The 17,799-nt window shown below is 37.4% G+C and overlaps 1 protein-coding gene across 1 annotated transcript in view; it reads left to right on the top strand.

The window, feature by feature from the left end:
- Tmtc1 (transmembrane O-mannosyltransferase targeting cadherins 1) overlaps positions 1 to 17,799 on the top strand; it is a 253,580-nt gene that overhangs the window by 109,471 nt on the left and 126,310 nt on the right. Inside the window, 2 exon segments of the mRNA XM_047550906.1 lie at positions 330 to 411; positions 1,153 to 1,256. Of these exon segments, the coding sequence (XP_047406862.1) occupies positions 330 to 411; positions 1,153 to 1,256 (186 nt within the window).

The following is a 17,799-nucleotide window of genomic DNA, read 5'->3' as shown; positions in this document are numbered from 1 at the left end:
GACTGGGTTCTTTGAAGTTAGATGGGATGTAATTGTCAGTGCTTGGTTCCCTTCCATATTGGCTCATTGACAACTTTCCTGTGAGGTAGGTGTTATCATCCTCCCAAGTGAGAAGGAGTGCTGTGCAGAGAAGGGAAGAGACTTTCCCGGTCTCATGGGTAGCAAGCAGCAGAACTGCAGTGTTGAAACCTAGGTGTGCTGGCTCAGAGGCCACACTCAGCTTGGGGCCTTCACAGCCTTTCTCAGAGCTGCAGCATATTCATTGTAAAGGGAATATTATGCAGGAGACTTTAACACTTACTTAAGATTTATTTCCTTTCCTGTTTCAGGCATCTGACAACAAGCAGCAATAGAAATTTCCTGCTTACCATGAGACCATTTTTAAAAAGGGCTGTTTTGGTCATAAGTTATGTAAGTATATATCTGATCAAGAATTTTTCATTTTAACTCAGCTCAGAGACACAATCCAGTTTATTTGACAGAATCGACAGTAGATTCCAGCATTGCAATCTTGTTATCAAACAGTTTATATGCCATAAGTGTTGCAGAGCATTCAAAGGTATGTTTTGTTCTAGGTATATGTGAGACACACAGTATTTTACAAGTCATTTTTCAAGGATGTTAATGCTCCTTTTTGTCTAGAGGTGGTGGCAGAAGCTCTATCAGTTATCTATTATTGCATAACAAATGGCCCCCAAATTTAGTAGCCTAAATACCACAACTATATATCTGCTCTAAGTGCTTTAGTTTGGGAGGGTGATTATCCTAATCATCATAATTTTTGGTTGAGGTCTCAGGCAAGTTCATTCAACTATCATAAGGGCTAGGACACCTCCATTCTCTTCCAAATGGCTTCTTTCTATAATATCTCATCTTCTGAAGCATTGCTTAGAAGGATAGTTAGAACTTCCTTACAACATGGCAACTGGGTTCTGCAAGAATTGACCAAAAACTGCAGGACCTCACCAGGGAGGGTTAGACTTAGAATGGACACAGAGTGTCTTCTACCACATTCTGTTGATCAGTATAAGTCATGAAACCAAGCCAGATTTAAGGAAAGGGCCTTTTCTTGATGGGAGGGGCAGAACACACATAAAAAGAGAGAGGAGATTATTGGTGGCCCTCGTAACCAAACCTTCTTGTTTTCTGAAGGTGGTTGTCATTTTGTACTTCCGTCTGTGGATAATGGGAGGATCCATGCCCCTATTTTCAGAGCAGGATAATCCAGCTTCATTTTCGCCTTATATTCTTACAAGGTTAGTAGAAATAATTTTTTTAACTTTATTTGGTATGAATTAGGTAGTTTTAAATTGTATTAAATTATAGGTGGACTTTGCATTTGATTAAAGAAAGATTGTGTTCTATCCAGCTTGTGGATAGAAAGGAAATTACTATTCATACATTTGGATTTTTTTTTTTTTTTCAACAAATGTGACTGTTTTGGCTTATTATTTTGTTATTGCTGTTGTTCTCTTTGGTATATTTGTTTATTCAACAAATATTTTACTAGATACTGTTATCAATAATACATGTCTGTATAGTGGCTCATCTGACAAATGTTATAGAACAAAGCCCAGAGAGGAGCCCAGAGGTTTTTGGACACCATAACCTTTGGTAAGACACCATAACCTTTGGTAAGACTAAAATTGTTGGGGAGGTTCTAAGTGACCAACAGAAATGAACACTGGTTTTTGCCAAGATATGGATAGTTATATTTTATCATTTGTCCTTAAAAGTTCTAGAGATAGTCAAGAAGTGATCAGTGTTTCTGCTTCATTGAGAAGATGTTTAATTCCTCATCTATTCATCTGCTGTGATATACTGCTGAGGCTTTCAGATATAATTTAACAATTTTAATAACTTCTTCAGAATATATGGTTGCCATAATGTTTTAAACATTAAGATGCACTGTTCTTAAATGTTCATCCTTATATGTACCTTTAATATTATCTCATACAATTTTATGACAGTAACCTTCATTTTTTGTTTGCAACACATGAAAAATCTCAGATTAAAACTTGATCAGTAATCTGTTTATATTTTAGCTTATTTGTATCCCTCAGAGACAATAGATTTTTGTCTTTTCTTTTCATGCTAGTTAGCAATCTTTCCTTTCATTTACCTTATATAGTTTAATTGGTAAATTTCTATGACTTTTTATGCCTTACATATTTTTCTTTATAGTTTTTAGTTTTTCTTTTTATATTTATATATGTATTTACATGTTTATGTTCTTATTTATTTATTTTGTGGTACTAGAGATTGGACTGGGGGCACTTAACCACTGAGCACCATTCCGAACCCTTTTTTAAATTTATCTTTTGAGACAGGATCTCATTTAATTTGTCCAGGCTGGCCTTGAACTTGAGGTTCTTATAACCTCCTAAGTACCTGGGATTATAGGTGTATACCACTGTGCCTAACTTATTTATTTTTTAGTTAATTTTCACTTTTTGTGCGAAGGGTGGAACCCAGGACCTATTCAGGACTCTAGAGTAGCTACACCCCTAGCCTCTCTTCCCTTCATTTAGACTCTGTTTTCCATTAAAAAATGAAATCTGATTTGATTAACACATTTTTTATAATAAATATTGTATCACAATTATTCTCATTATTTCAAAACATATATTTGTAGTAATTAAATCTTGAGTATGCATCCAGAAATCATTTGATATCTGAACTCTAGTTTTGGCTTACCTCTTAGGCAGTCTAAAAACTTTATAAATTTTTGTTAGTGTCCTAGGTTTTTCAAAATGTTGAAATATTCTCTACATTTGACATCTCCAATTCAGCTTTTTGTTAATGTTGCAATCTACTTTTCTTTTCTTCTTCTTCTTTTTTTTTTTTTTTTTTTGAGATGTCTTTACTGGCTTTCAAAATCTCTAGGGCTCCTTGTCTGTATATTTTTAACTGAGGCAATTCATTGATAAATTTCTTCAATTCTATAGCTTCTTAAATAGCTACTTTCTGCCTTTACGATAAAAAGGAACTTTGCTAGATTCTGTTCTCCCCCAATGGCCCCAATTCATTTAACTTTGGATTGGTTTCCCTCCAAACATTCCTGTCTTCCTAATTTGAGCATTTGTTCTTTTTGATTAGATGGAGCCTGCTCCCTGAGCTTCCCAGCATCTAAAACCCAAAATGCATAGATAAAAGAGGCAGAAGGAGAGGGACAAGAATACCCACTATCAGTTCACCAACCAATTATTTCATTCATATCTTACACCATCAGTAAACCAGTCCTAGGTCCTTGGTGTCAGGGCAAGTTGACTTTGATCTCTGACTCACTGCTCTCCTGATGTACTTTCTCAGCCACCCAGAGAGTTAAGTTGTATTTTTCTTCTGGTTGGTGACCAAAAAGAAAGGAAGGAAGGAAGGAAGGAAGGATGGATGGACAAACCATGGTGGAATTCCTGGCAAAATTAGGATTTTTTTTTCACTTCCAAGGCACATGTTCATTTTCAGAGTTGCCAGACTCACATTTCTGCCAGAACTGTCTATGAATCCATGCATGTGTATGAATCCTAGTGATGATGTGTGGGAAATTCAGTCAATAGAAGGTGATTAAATATCATAATCACTATAACCTTTATAATCTCCTTTCCTTTAAATGATGTGTCTTTCTGTTCTTCAGGTTCAAACTTAAAATATATAGTTACCCAGGGACATTCCAGTGACAGTTGTTGAGAATGAGTTTTCACATTCCAGTAGAATGGCTGCATTAGAACAGACGTTTTTCAGAGGGATGGTGGTGGTGGGTGGGGGAAGGTCTTTAATCCCTTTGCTGAGAAGGGTTTCTGCTCTGCTTGCATACTTTGCCTCTGGCAGGCTGATGATTCTCAAATTGGGTTATCTTGGTCTGTTTCCTTCTTCTGCTGAGCTTTATCTCCTGATTTGTGTGACTTAGCTGTGATGAGGCTGACTCGGAGTCTGTACTGATTCCAAGTTTGTCATTTGGCTGTGTCAGTCTGCCTCATTGAACATTTTCTTCTGCATTCATCTGCTGGGGCTGCCACAGCAGAATATCACAGATTGTGCAGGTTAAGCCACAGAAATTGATTCCCTCCCAGTGCTGTAGGCTGGAAGTACAAGATAAAGGTGCTGTCAAAGTTGGCATGTGGTGAGGCCTCTCTTCCTGGCCAGTAGATGGCCCTTCTCACTGTGTCCTCACCTGGCCTTTTTCCTGTGTCCTTTTTAAAAATCATTTTTAAAAATTTAAACATTTTTTAATTGTTCTTTTTAGATTCTCCTATGGCCTTGAAGAGAGATTTCTGATGTCTCTTTTTCTTAAAAGGACATCAAAAGATTTATGTGGATTAGGGCCCCACCCTTAAGACCTCTGTTAACCTGTATTACCTTCCTATAGGCATATCTTCAAATAGTCACATTATAGAGCAAGTTTTTTTTTTTTTTACTTTTATTTATTTATTTATTTTTCATTATCTTTTTAGACAGTGATAATTTTTTTAAAAAAATTTCCACACATGTATATAGGGTAATGTCTGTCTCAATCCCCATCCCCACCTGCCCCACCCCTCCCTTCACTCCCCTCTGTACAATCCAAAGTTCCTTCATTCTTCCCTACCTACCCTTGACTATGGATCAGCATCCACTTAATCAGAGAAAACATTTGGACTTTGGTTTTTTGGGTTTGGCTTATTTCACTTAGCATGATATTCTCCTGTTGTATCCATTTACCTGCAAATGCCATAATTTCATTCTTCTTTAAGGCTGAGTAATATTCCATAGTGTATATGTACCACATTTTCTTTATCCTTTCATCTGTTGAAGGGCATCTATGTTGGTTCCATGGTTTAGCTATCGTGAATTGAGCTGCTATAAATATTAATGTGGCTGTGTCACTGTAGTATGCTGATTTTAAGTCCTTTAGGTATAAAACAAGGAGTGGGATAGCTGGGTCAAATGGTGGTTCCATTCCATGTTTTCTAAGCAATCTCTATACTGCTTTCCAAAGTGGTTGCACCAATCTGCAGTTCCACCAGCAAGAGTGTACCTTTTTCCCCACCTCCTTGCCAACACTTATTATTACTTGTATTCTTGATCATTGCCATTCTGACTGGAGTGAGATGAAATATTAGAGTAGTTTTGATTTGTATTTCTCTAATTGCTAGAGATATTGAACAGTTTTTCATATGTTTGTTGATGGATTGTGTTTCTTCTGTGAAGTGTCTGTTCAATTCCTTAACCCATTCATTGATTGGGTTATTTGGTTTTTGGTGTTAAGTTTTTTGAGTTCTTTATATATCTTTGAAATTAGTGCTCTATCTGAGGTGTGGGTGGTAAAATTTTTTTGCCATTCTGTAGGCTCTGTCTTCAAATTATTGATTGTTTCCTTCGCTGAGAAGAAACTTTTTAATTTGAATCCATCCCATTTATTGATTCTTAATTTTACTTCTTGCTCTTTAGGAGTCTTGTTAAGAAAGTTAGGTCCTAAGCTGACATGAGAAAGATTTGGGCCTACTTTTTCTTCTATTAGGAGTAGGGTCTCTGTTTTAGTGCCTAAGCCTTTGATCCACTTTGAGTTATAAAATAAAATACTTGGGAGTCAATCTAATAAAAGAGGTGAAAGACCTCTACAATGAAAACTATAGAACCTAAAGAAAGAAATTGAAGGTGCTCTTAGAAGATGGAAAAATCTCCCATGCTCTTGGATAGGCAGAATTAATATTGTCAAAATGGCCATACTACCAAAAGTGTTATACAGATTCAATGCAATTCCTATTAAAATTCAAATGACATTCTTCATACAAATAGAAAATGCAATCATGAAATTCATTTGGAAAAATAAGAGACCCAGAATAGCCAAGGCAGCCCTTAGCAAGAAGAAGGAAGCAGGAGGCATCATACTAACAGACCTTAAACTGTCCTACAGAGCAATAGTAACAAAAACAGCATGGTATTGGCACCAAAATAGACATGTAAACCAATGGTACAAAATGAAAGACACAGAGACATACCCACATAAATACAGTTATCTCATAGTAGACAAAGGTGCCAAAAAAAGGTAACCTATTCAACAAGGTGCTGGGAAAGCTGGAAATCCATATGTAACAAAATGAAATTAAGCCTCTACCTCTCACCCTGCACAAAATCAACTCAAAGTAGATCAAAGACTTAGATTAGGAATTTTGAAAGGTAGACTTCAGTCCAAAACCACTTCCTTTACTGGATTTACAAAGTTTGTGCAACTTTCATAGCATCTTTGCTTTCTTATTGCAAGTATTATTTCTTCTCTTAAAGTAAATATAGTAAATTACTATCAGGTGAGAATGTTAACTTTCCATTTAGTAATTGCTATAGTTACATGTACTAAAAAACCTAGTACCTTTTAAGAGTAGCTTGATCAAGTTTTCCTTTGTTTCAAGAGGTCTTATAGCTTTAATTCTGAGATGCCCTTTTAGATTATCTTATTTCCATGTGTTTAGCTCAGAGGAAATATTGCCCTTGTCATTTTCTGCTTAACTAAACTGAGATGAAAAATTACTGTGGTATCCTCATGGGAAAACTTTTAAGAAAAATTAAGGCATGGGAATAAGACAAAATAAGCCACATGACCTTTGCTGTAATATGAGCAATTGACTTGTTATGTCCTTATCATTACTGTTTTCTGTATTTTACAACTCTGTCATCTTAGAATTTAACATATGGAAACTGGATAGTTGTGGTGATGATTTCTCTCTAGTAGAAAAATAAAACTTCTAATGTTACAGTTTTATTACCTTGCAAGATATTGAATGCATATGTATTTGATTTGCTAATCTTACTGCTTTCTATTTTCATCATAAAAATTAGTTTCAAAAATTCAATTTATATGTAGATATGTACATATTTTTGTACATATTCAATTAATTTAATTTTAAATAAAAAGTTTACTGAGATATAAATTGTATATCATACAACTCATTTATTAACCTGGATGATGATACAATAGTGCTTTTTAGTATACTTATAGAGCTGTGTAACGTCACCATTATTGATTTAAAATATTTCCATCTTCCCCAAAAGAAAGCCCATTAGCAGGCACTCTGTATTTTACCCTAGTTCCCCAGCCCCAGGCAGCCTTGGATCTCATTTCTGTCCTTCTAGATTTACTGATTCTGTGTATGTTATCTCAGTGGTGATTAGCTTCATGTTTTCAGACTTCATCCATATTGAAGCAGGTATCAATATTTCATTCCCTTTTACTTCCTGATTGTATTTCAGTGTGTGGATATATCATAATACATTTTATTTTTCCATAAAAATGGATATTTTGGGTTTGTTTCTCCTTTTGGCTATTTTAAATACTGCTGCTGTGAGCTTCCATGTACAAGTTTTTTGGGGTACATGTTTTCTTTCCTTGTTAGTCTGTATGTAGGAGTGGGACTGCTGGGTCAGAGAAGTGAACTCATGTGTTTAACTCTGAGGAACTGCCAGAATGTTTGCCAAGGCAGCTGTACCAGCAGCACAGGAGGCTTCCAGTTACTCTATATTCTTGCCAACACTTGTCTTTTTGACAATCTTTGTATTTTTCTTATGGCCATACCAGTCTGTGTAAAGTGCTATCTCATTGCCAGTTTGATTTATATTTCACTGATGGCTCTTGATGGTGAACATCTTTTCTTATGAGTATTGACCATTTTCCTGTCTTTGGAGAAATGTTTTCAGATCTTTGTCTACATTTTGATTGGGTTATTTATCTTTTAATTATTGAGTTGTAACAGTTCTTTTTATATATTCTAGATGCAAGTCCCTTATCAGATTTTTGATTTATAAATGTTTTTTCCTATGTGGTGTTGTTTCACTTCCTTGATGATATCCTTTGAGGTAAAAAGTTTTTAATTTTGATGAAGTCCAATCTATTTACTGTTGTCATTGTTGCTTGTGCTTTTGGTATTATATCTAAGAAAACTTTGCCTATCTGAAAGTCTCTTTTGAACTGCCTTTGTCAAGTGTCTGTCTGCCTCCCTTACTAATGAGTGATATAAATTTTTAGTTTCTACTGTGTATTTATATGAGGATTATGTTTTAATTATTTTATTTATTTACTTTTTCTGGTACAGTGGATTGAATGCAGGACCTCACATAGACTAGGCAAATGCCACTGCCGAGCTACATTCCAGCCCTTTTTATTTTGGAACAGGTTCTAAGATGCTCACACTGGGTTTAAACTTGGGATCCTCCTGCTTCAGCCTCCTCAGCGGCTGGGATCATAGGTGTGTGCTACCACGCCAGTCTTTTGATATTTTTTTAAGTGGTACTTTGAATAGTTTATGTTATCATGAGTTTATAGAATTTAGAATTTGACCTCTTATTCCTGACCGTTGGTCATGTCAAGCCTCATTTATTCAAGATCCTCTGATGACAGGGTACTTCATCTTTTACCTTTTCACTTTTACCCACACTTTCAGATAGTATCAGCAGCCAGCCGATCCCTTGTAATGGAAGAAAAACTTTCCCAACCTATAATTAATTGAGATTGTGTGGATCAATTGATGACATGACACTGAATTATAAATGTATCTACTTTCCATTTGAGAGGAGTTGTGTAATTAGAAGCCAAAGAACAAAACATACATTGCTTTTTGATTGCACAACTTTCTCTTGTCAAGCAAGATCCCCTAGGCCCAGTTGTCTTCCCAGCTGTGGAAGCCAAATAACCTGGCAATCATTACTGATGCCTAATCTCCTTCATTCCTCACATCCATGCAGTCCTGTGACTCTGATCTTCTTAATCCTAGTATTTGTTCACTTGTGGTCATCCCTACTGCTGCCATCTTTGTGACCCTCATGGTCTCTGCCTGCATTACTGAGAGAATTTTCTAACTTATCTCTTGCATCTTTTGCTCTCCCTCAGATGCATCTTCCACACCCTTCCCAGTTGGTATTTCTAACTCTTAATATTTAAAAAGTTGGTAGTTTCCTGTTTTCTTTAGGATAAAGAATAAGGGATCTGGCCGCTGCTGCTTTCTTCATCTCTCTTCCTCCCTCACTCCCTCCTCCCACCTCTCTCTCTCTCTCTCTCTCTCTCTCTCTCTCTCTCTCTCTCTCTCTCTCTCTCTCTCGGTATGGGTATGGGAGTTGAACTTAGGGGAGCTTAACCACTGAGTAACATCCCCAGTCCTTTTTCTTTCTTTCTTTTTTTAAATTTATTTTAAGACAGGGTCTCACTAAGTAGCTCAGGGCTTTACTAAGTTGTTGGTCCTCCTGTCTCAGTCTCCTAAGTTGCCAGAATTATAGGCGTGTGCCACCAGCCTGGGTACATTCATCTCTTGACTTCTCTCTTCCCTTCCTCCCTAACTTTGGACATTAGCTAGAGTTTACTGCTTTAGTTCCTTAAATTCATCTCTGCCTTTTTTTTTTTTTACCTCAGACCCTATTTGCATGCTGCTTCCAGTTCTGTAATGGCCTTTCCTTCCCCCTTTAGCTGTTGTTGCTTCTTGCTTGAAATCTTGTTTGAGATTTCTTAACTCAATTTTGAGGCTATCTTTTTTTTTTTTTTTCCTGTTACGTGCTATTCTCATGAACTCTTTGCCAATTTTTCTCTTTTTTTAAAAAATTATTTTATGTAGTTGTATTTTATTTTATTTTTCCATGAAGTTATGGCTTTCTCAAGGGTAGAGTCCATATCTTAGATTCCTTTGCATTGCTGGCAGGTTATACAGGTTGTATAGTCTTACGCAGGACCTACTGCAATATTTATCATATGATGGATGAATGGATAATGGCTCCACTCTCGTATATCGGATGCTTCTATGGACATGACATCTACGTTTACCTTTCTGTTTCTGAAGCCATTTCTCTGCCCTCTCTAGATGAGATCTATCCTTGTTCTGCTCTTTGTCATTAAGACATTTTCAGCTGGGCAGATGTTTTTCTGCTCTTCATCCCGTGCTGAGCCAGGTGAGAATGGGTGCTCCGTCATGAGGATGGCCTGCAGAATGCATGGACTTGTGGAGCCCAGTGCTGTTTTAGGTCTTGCTTTTTGAGATTTAAAGAAAATTGACTCAAATCCTTTCCCACATGCTGGGGTGTCCTGCCGTCCTAGGCTTTTTGTTCCATTGGGGTCTAACATTCTCGTGGGCACCTGCCATTTCATGTTCCCTCTTCTCCTGAACTCTTCATCTCACTCATCTGTCCATTGCTATTGTCATTTCCTCTTGTGCCACTGAAGATACAGGACACAGACTTTTCACATTAAAAACCCCTAAAGTATCACTCAATTAAGGTGTTTGTGTATAAGCAACCAGACTCTGGACTGGAGCAGAGCTGTGTTGTAGACCCATGCCACCGTTAGTTTACATTAATCACCACCCGCCAAGCCCTGCAGCGACTCTGCCCCTGGGGATTTGTCATGGACTGACCTATCTTTGGCTAGTCTCTTTACTCAGTTAGTTGCTTAGTCCTACCTCCTCCTGTTCTTCCTCCTTATCTTTTCCTCCTCCTGACAAATTCCTACTAATTTTTTACACAACCCCAAGTGATCCAATCCATCCAAGGCTAAATTATCTCCCAAACCAGAGGTATTTACATCCTACTTAAGTGTGACTCAGCTATGCTGAGGTGATGGCAGACTCTGAAGTTGAAAATGGCTTAACCCATTAATTCCCATCATCCTATATTTTCAACACCTATAAAAACTTAAATTGAGCCATTTTATAGGAATCCTACAAAATTTTGTAGTTTTTAATAGGTGATATATTTATATATTTTATAGTGATATATATATATGTAACATACACACACACATGACAATAGGGCATAATTTATTAACATGAAGACATTTAATTTTTGCTCACAGAAAGATGGCTGTGAATCCTGCCATGTTCCAGGTGGTGGCTCTGAGCTTTGAGCTGTTTCATGGTCCTACAATCCAGAGTAGCTAAGTAGTAGAGGAAGTAAAACTGGAGAGGCCCACCCTTCTCTATCGAAACTTTCACATACATATTATGAACGTGTAGAGAATATAATAATGAACTCCTTGTTTGTCCCTCTCCCCCAGTTTCAGCATTTATCAGCTGTGCTCAGTCTTGTTTCATCGACAACCCCACCCACTTCCAATCTCTTTGTTTTACCTACCAGTAAACCATTTTGAAACCAGTTGCAAATATGGTATCAATTAACTTATTATTTCTCTTTTTAAAAATATAACCACAATGTCTTCAGGATACCTAAATAATAAAAAAAAAAATGTCAGTAATTCTTAATACCATCAAGTATTTCACCACAGACCCACATCACCTCTGCCCAGACTGCTAGTCAGAAGTTGTTGTCTGCTCCACTCAAGTGCAGGGGCTAGGGAATGCAGGCTCCTGTGTGCCTCAGAGGAAAGTTGAACAGACTTAATGAATGCTTAGCTTTGTGCCCTGTGTCTGACATGACCTATAAGGTGTTTGTCTTTAAAATAAAAACAACTACAACAACTGAAATGATTGTTTCCTCCCTGAGAGAAATTCCAGAAATTTTTTGTTATTTATTTATTTATTTATTTATTTATTTTGTTGTTGTTGTTTTGGGGGACTGGGGATGTAACCCAGGGGTGTCTGACCCCCTGAGCTACATCCTAGCCTTTTTTACTTTTTATTTGGATCTTACTAAGTTGCTGAGGCTGGCTTCAAACCTGAGATCCTCCTGCCTTAGCCTCCCTAGTCACTGCATTTACAGGTGTGTGCCACCACACCCAGCCAGGTCAAGTTTTTATAATAATAAAATTTTCTCCCTATGTAATTATTGTTAGTAAAGATCCTCAAGCCTCTGTCATGAACCACCAGAACAGAGCCCCTCAGAATCCTGGGGACTCCCAGATCTCTATCTATCCATTAGACATTGAGTGTGAGGATGCTCTGTGCTGACTTGAAATATTGAATAGTTTTGCTAATAGCCCTGTGGGTGAGAACTGCTCTGCTGGCCCTTACAATTTGTCTCTTGGTCTTATGAGGCTTTGACTCAGAGCCTGCAACAAAATAAACCCTAGAAACACTGTTGGCTGAATGAATGATAATCCTGGTTATCCTGAAATAAGCCTCAGATATCATCAACTACCCTTCTGAGGAGTGTAACACACCTGATATTCTATTCTGAGTAACAGAAATTTGATTGTAATTATCACTTGTCCACCATCCCCATATCCCCCATGCCTTGTCCAATTCTGTCTTGAAAAATATCTGCAAAGGTCTGTTTACTTATAATTTCATATAGGCAATAAAATATTTCCTTGTGAATCATGGAATTCATACAATGGAATGTCTGGTTAACTTGCATAATTACATATACAACAAAATACAAAGTCCATACAGTGTGGTTCTTGGTATTAATTTCTGATTTGTCCTCTAGAAGAGTGATAGAGCCCCTTAACCAGGGGTACCTAAGGGAACTCTGCCTGGACCAGCCAGGTTCTTTCTGTGTGTCAGCTGGCTCTCTCTTTTACCTCCTGCATCCTTCATGGTTCTCAAACCATGAAAGTCTGAATGACCACAGCTGTAGCTACATTTCTATTAATCATGAAGACTTCTCTGTCACCTTTTTTGTTTTTTAAGTTGCTCTAAGTTTAGATATCATTACGTCTTTTTTTTTTTAAACAACTAAGAAAATTTTGCCATCACAGCTTCAATTACCCCCATCTCTCTCACCCTATATGGAATTTCTATAGGAACAACAGAATAGAAATTTTCACCAGAGGTTACAGGGAAGGAGTAGAGACAGATGACATGTTGAGTGAAATGAAAAGAAATGAAATGAAACAAAACCTGATTGCAACAACAGGACAATAATTTGGGACTACAACCAAGCATAGTGGAATAGGTGTGGAATAGAAATACTGAACCAAAAAGATAAAGCCAAGGACACATGCATGTAGGAGAGGGTAGGTGGGGCAGCAGTGGGGCAACCGTCTAGATCACCACAGGAGCCCTGCGTTCCATGTGGCAGTCCAAATCAAGATGTGCTGTAAGTGTAAAGGACGCACTGAATTTTAAAGACTTGCTAAGAAAAAAAAAAGTGAAATATACCATTAATAATTGTTATATTAATTATATATTTAATGACTTTTGGATATAGTCATTAAAATAAGTTATTAAAATTAATTTATTGTTTCATTTTATTCTTTTTTTAGTCTTCAACTTTAATTCTATAGAAATTTTACCTGTGAAGTAGCAATAATGCCTTGCCCCAGAGGTAACAAGTTTACCTGTGAACTAGGGACCAGTTGTTAGAAACTGCTGATCTGGATCACTTACTAGTTTTTACTTCTTGAAGAAGCCTGTCTGATCCTTTAAATCTACATGTTGTATTTTCATTGCAGTCTTAAATCTTTGAGAAGCTGAGGAAAGTTAAAGGAGCAGTTCTTTTATTTTCTGCTAACAGTAAAACATAAAAGCAAGAATTGCTTTTCATAATGAATAAAACGCCAAGCCCAAACTTTGATTCAAAGTTTCTATTTCTTGTTATGGGATGTTCTAACAAACATGTCAGCAGTGCAGTCATCTGCTGGATAGTGTTGGAGAGGTTGTGCCCTGATTTTGAGTGTATGTCAGTCCTACTTTAACTGCATGAAAGCTCAAGTTCATCTGAGCTGCACTAGTCAAGGCGTAGTCTGGGTCTCCAGCGAGTGCAGTTCCACTGAACTCCAGTATTTCATTCATCATATTTCCTTTCAGTTCTCCATATGAATAAACAAAATGCTGATAGAAGACCATTTGACACAGTAGGTTGTTGTATTTGGAGTCAGAAAACCCTATTGTGTGTGCAAGTTCTGCCATGTGCTTGCTGTAGGACATGGAATGGATCACAGTCTCTTTAAGGCTGTGTCTTTTGCTACAGGAATGAGAGTCGTGCTCGCTTTGTAGAGGTTTTGTTGTTATCAGATAAACCCAATATGCAATGCCTTATAAAATAGAAAATGTGGTACATGTTAGCAGGATTTTTAATGTATTTGGCAAGGGTTCATTAACAGTCCAACAGGACTTCCCTGTAGAAACCTGAGCCTGCTGCATAGTGAGCAGTCAGACCATGTCTGCTCAATGGATGTTGAAGCTGTGCTCAATGAGAGAAGTATAATGGTTTGAAATAAAGATGCCATTATGTGCTGTAGAGAAAAAAAGAGATCACAAGTAAGAAATGAACAATGCATTTACTTTGCAGAAGCTCTGTTTGCTCTTTTGCAGATGTGTGGGTCTGGAGTTGCTAGCAATCTTTGATGGTAAACTTCTTTTTTTTCTGTTTTGATCAAACTGTTTCTATTAACAAGATTACTTATTAGTGACACATATCAAAGGTCAGAAAAATTTAATGACAGTTCAGTTCACTTTATAGTTTATCCACAGTAACAAGTTTTCATTTAAACTATATTCATTGCAGTTCATTTTAATTTTATTTATTGTTTTAATATTCTTACTCTGCTATCAATATACTTTTGGGTGCCTGTTTTAAATAATAAGCATCTATAAGGCAGAGACAAATTCTACATAATTATTCTCACATGCAGCAAAACAGGGTAGTAAGTTAAAGGTTTAAAATTATTTTGCATAATGCAAATTTTGACATAAATAAGCAAGAAAAATTTCTCTTCTATTATCATTAAAACAAAATATAGTCACATATTGAATTAAAATATGGAAGGGAGCACAAAAGTATATGTTTGCACAATCTAATCTGAAAACAATTTCACTCTCCAGGGAATAGAGTGATAGAAATGGCCAGAAGGCACACACTGGCTCTTTTTTTTTTAATTTTTAAAATTTGTTCTTTTTAGATATACATGAAAGTAGACTGCATTTTGACCTACATGCATGGAATATAACTTATTCTAATTAGGGTCCTATTCTTGTGGTTGTACATGATGTGGAGTTACGCTGGTCATGTATTCATATATGAACATAGGAAAGTTATGTCTGATTCATTACTGTCTTTCCTGTGTCCATCCCCTTCCCTTCCCTTCATTCCCCTTTGTCTAATCCAATGAACTTCTATTCTTCCTTCCCCCTCCTGTGACATGTGTTAGTATCCACATAACAGAGAGAATATTCAGCCTTTGATTCTTTGAGATTGGCTTTCTTCACTTAGCATGATAGAAGAAAACATGGCATAGTTTTATGAAGATGTTTCTATGAATGGGAGTACCTTTACTGCCATGATCCTCAGTATTCCATGGTATGGTCCTCAGTATTCCATGGCATTAAGAGCTGAGAAGGCTACTGAAATCCAGAATCTTCTGACTGTGCCCATCAGCCACATGCCTGGACAACTGGAAAAATATATAGTTGTTTCAGGCTAAAATAAAAGTATAAAAACCAAATATTTCCAGACTTTTAGGCCTTATTTTAATGTGAAGTTGATTTCCATTTATTTAAGGAGCCATTTTAGTAGGCAAGGCAGGCACATTAATGGACAGGTACAAATCAGGATGATAAACCCTGATGCTAGAGGATACCAGCCTGGCATGGAGAGGGACTGTGACAGGGGAGGCTTATCAGAGGAAGTGACATCTATGCTGGGACCTGAAGGATCAGTAGAGTTCAAGTTCTGTCATCTGTGAGAATTGACTCCATAAAATGGGTGAGCCAATCAGGCACTGCTCCCAGGAATGTGAAATCTGAAGATGAAGTGTATGAAGACAACAGAAAAGTGGAGGCTGCGATAGCCCCACTGACAATGCTTCAGCCTGTCACTGTATGAGAAGCCCAGAACAGAGAGGAGGTGGAGCAAACACCAAGACAAGCAGGGCAGCCATGAAGGAGGCCTGGAGCCCCAGTGGCGGGTACTACCTTTCTTTCTTGTCACTGCTTGTTTGTGGTTCCTAAGGAGATGGGGTTTCTGTCTTTGTATTCTGGGAAATTAAAAATAGCCCTACCTTTAATTGAGCTGGTGCAATTGGACCATTGGTCCTTATAAGCCAGAACTTGAATAAGATGCAGTGAGAAGCTGGTCAGAGAGTTGTTTGGATCTCTTTTCCTGATTCATTTCAATGTTTGGAAATGGTCTTGCCATCTCAGGTCCCACATGCTGAGACAGAAAGCATGCTGAGACAGAAACCACATGCTGATGGTTCATGATCCTGGAATGTCCCCAGGGTGAGTCATAGCATTTGCCCGGCACTTCTGTCGCCATGGAGGAGCAAGGTGATGAGGGCGACAAACCACCTTCTGTATCATGGGTGGGATGGATGGGAATTGCCTATGACTTCTTGCTGCCAGCCCTGATTTTGGGGGATTAGATCCAGTTTCTAGTCATCCTGTCCTTATCTGTAGTTTTCCTCTTTTCTGTCTTCTGTTTTTGTCCCACATGATCATTATGAGGTTCATGCATATTGTTGTATTCACTCTCATTGCTGAATAGACTTTCTATTGATAGATATTCTATAATATATGTATTCCTTTTATTGTACATGGGCATCAGGGCTGTCTATAGATTTTGGCTGTTAAGAATAGTATTGTCTTGAACAATCTTATGTCTTTTGGTAAACATGTGTGCAGTGCTGCCTGGTATAAACTTAGGAGTAGAATTGCTAGGTCATAAAGTATGTATTCATTTTGCTTTCTCAAAACTGCCTACAGTTCTCCAAAGCAGTTTAATCAATTTATAGTGATGTTCTGAAGTTCCAAGTGCTCTATATCTTCACCAACACTCAATAAGATTGACTGTTGAGACATTTTTATGGGAGTCATTTTACTATATATTTTTGTGGTAATGGGGATTGAACCCTAGTGTCACTTTATGACAGCTGTATCCCCAGCCCTTCTTATTTTTTATTTTGAGACAGAATCTTGCTAGGTTTCCTAGGCTGGCCTCAAACTTGAGATCTTCTTGACTCAGCCTCCCCAGTAGTTAGGATTATAGGTATGTGCCACAATACCTGGCCATTTTATAATTTTAATATCATACATTTTTATTCCTATACATTTAACTGTTCTTAGAAAGTGCCACGTTCATTTATAGTTTAAAGCCTTCCTTATTTGGTGGCCCTGCCTATACAGTCTGTCTTCCATCTTTCCGCCTATTTACATTCTGTGAAGATTTGAGGCCCTCTTCCCTTAATTCTTCACTTCTCCTCACTAGTCTATGAGTTCTTAAAATGCCATTGAAATTTGATGTTAATATTATACCATACCCAACCATGTAATGTATGAATCTGTTCTCACCACCAATTCAGTGAAAATACCCTTGTAGAGAGCAGGGGGGCTAGATCTTCATACCCTTCAGCACCTAGAAAAAAGCAGATAAGTAATCAATATTTACTGAATTCAAGTGATGATTTTGTCTTTTAAGAAGGGTAATGCAGGAAGTAGCTATACCCTGGAGAAGGTTATAGGCAGGGGAAGAAGTTGCTACATACTGATAAGCAGATGATGCCTGCATATTCCTGTCATTCCTGGGACATGGCAAGGCTGTGGATATGCTTTGAAGCATGAGGGGTAATTGAGGAGTTGTGAGAATGAAAATAGGCAACCACCTGGGAAGGGACAGCACAGATCACCACGCCTAGTGGGTATACTAGAGTCGGGGCAGGACAGGGTGTTTCATTCTGGTAGTAAGAGCATCTTACACTGAGGTTAATATTTTGATAGTGTTGGCAGTGCCCTGCCAAGAGGAGGCAAGTGTGATCAGTGACCCTAGACCCTGCCTTTATGAAGCAATAAAGGTTTTTTTTTTTTTTTATAAGTGAAAGAAAAAGAATGCTTCTTCGAGCAGTATCATTTTATGTAAAATAAGCAAGGACTGTATGTTTCTGCATGTAACATGATTTTTTAATATTCATCTACTGGAGGCATCTGCATAGGATAAGGAAATATATTAGGGTAATGT

This window comes from Sciurus carolinensis, chromosome 4, assembly GCF_902686445.1.
Source record: "Sciurus carolinensis chromosome 4, mSciCar1.2, whole genome shotgun sequence".
NCBI lineage: Eukaryota > Metazoa > Chordata > Mammalia > Rodentia > Sciuridae > Sciurus > Sciurus carolinensis.
The sequence above is the reverse complement of the archived record's forward strand: the minus strand, read 5'-3'. Positions and strand labels throughout refer to the sequence as shown.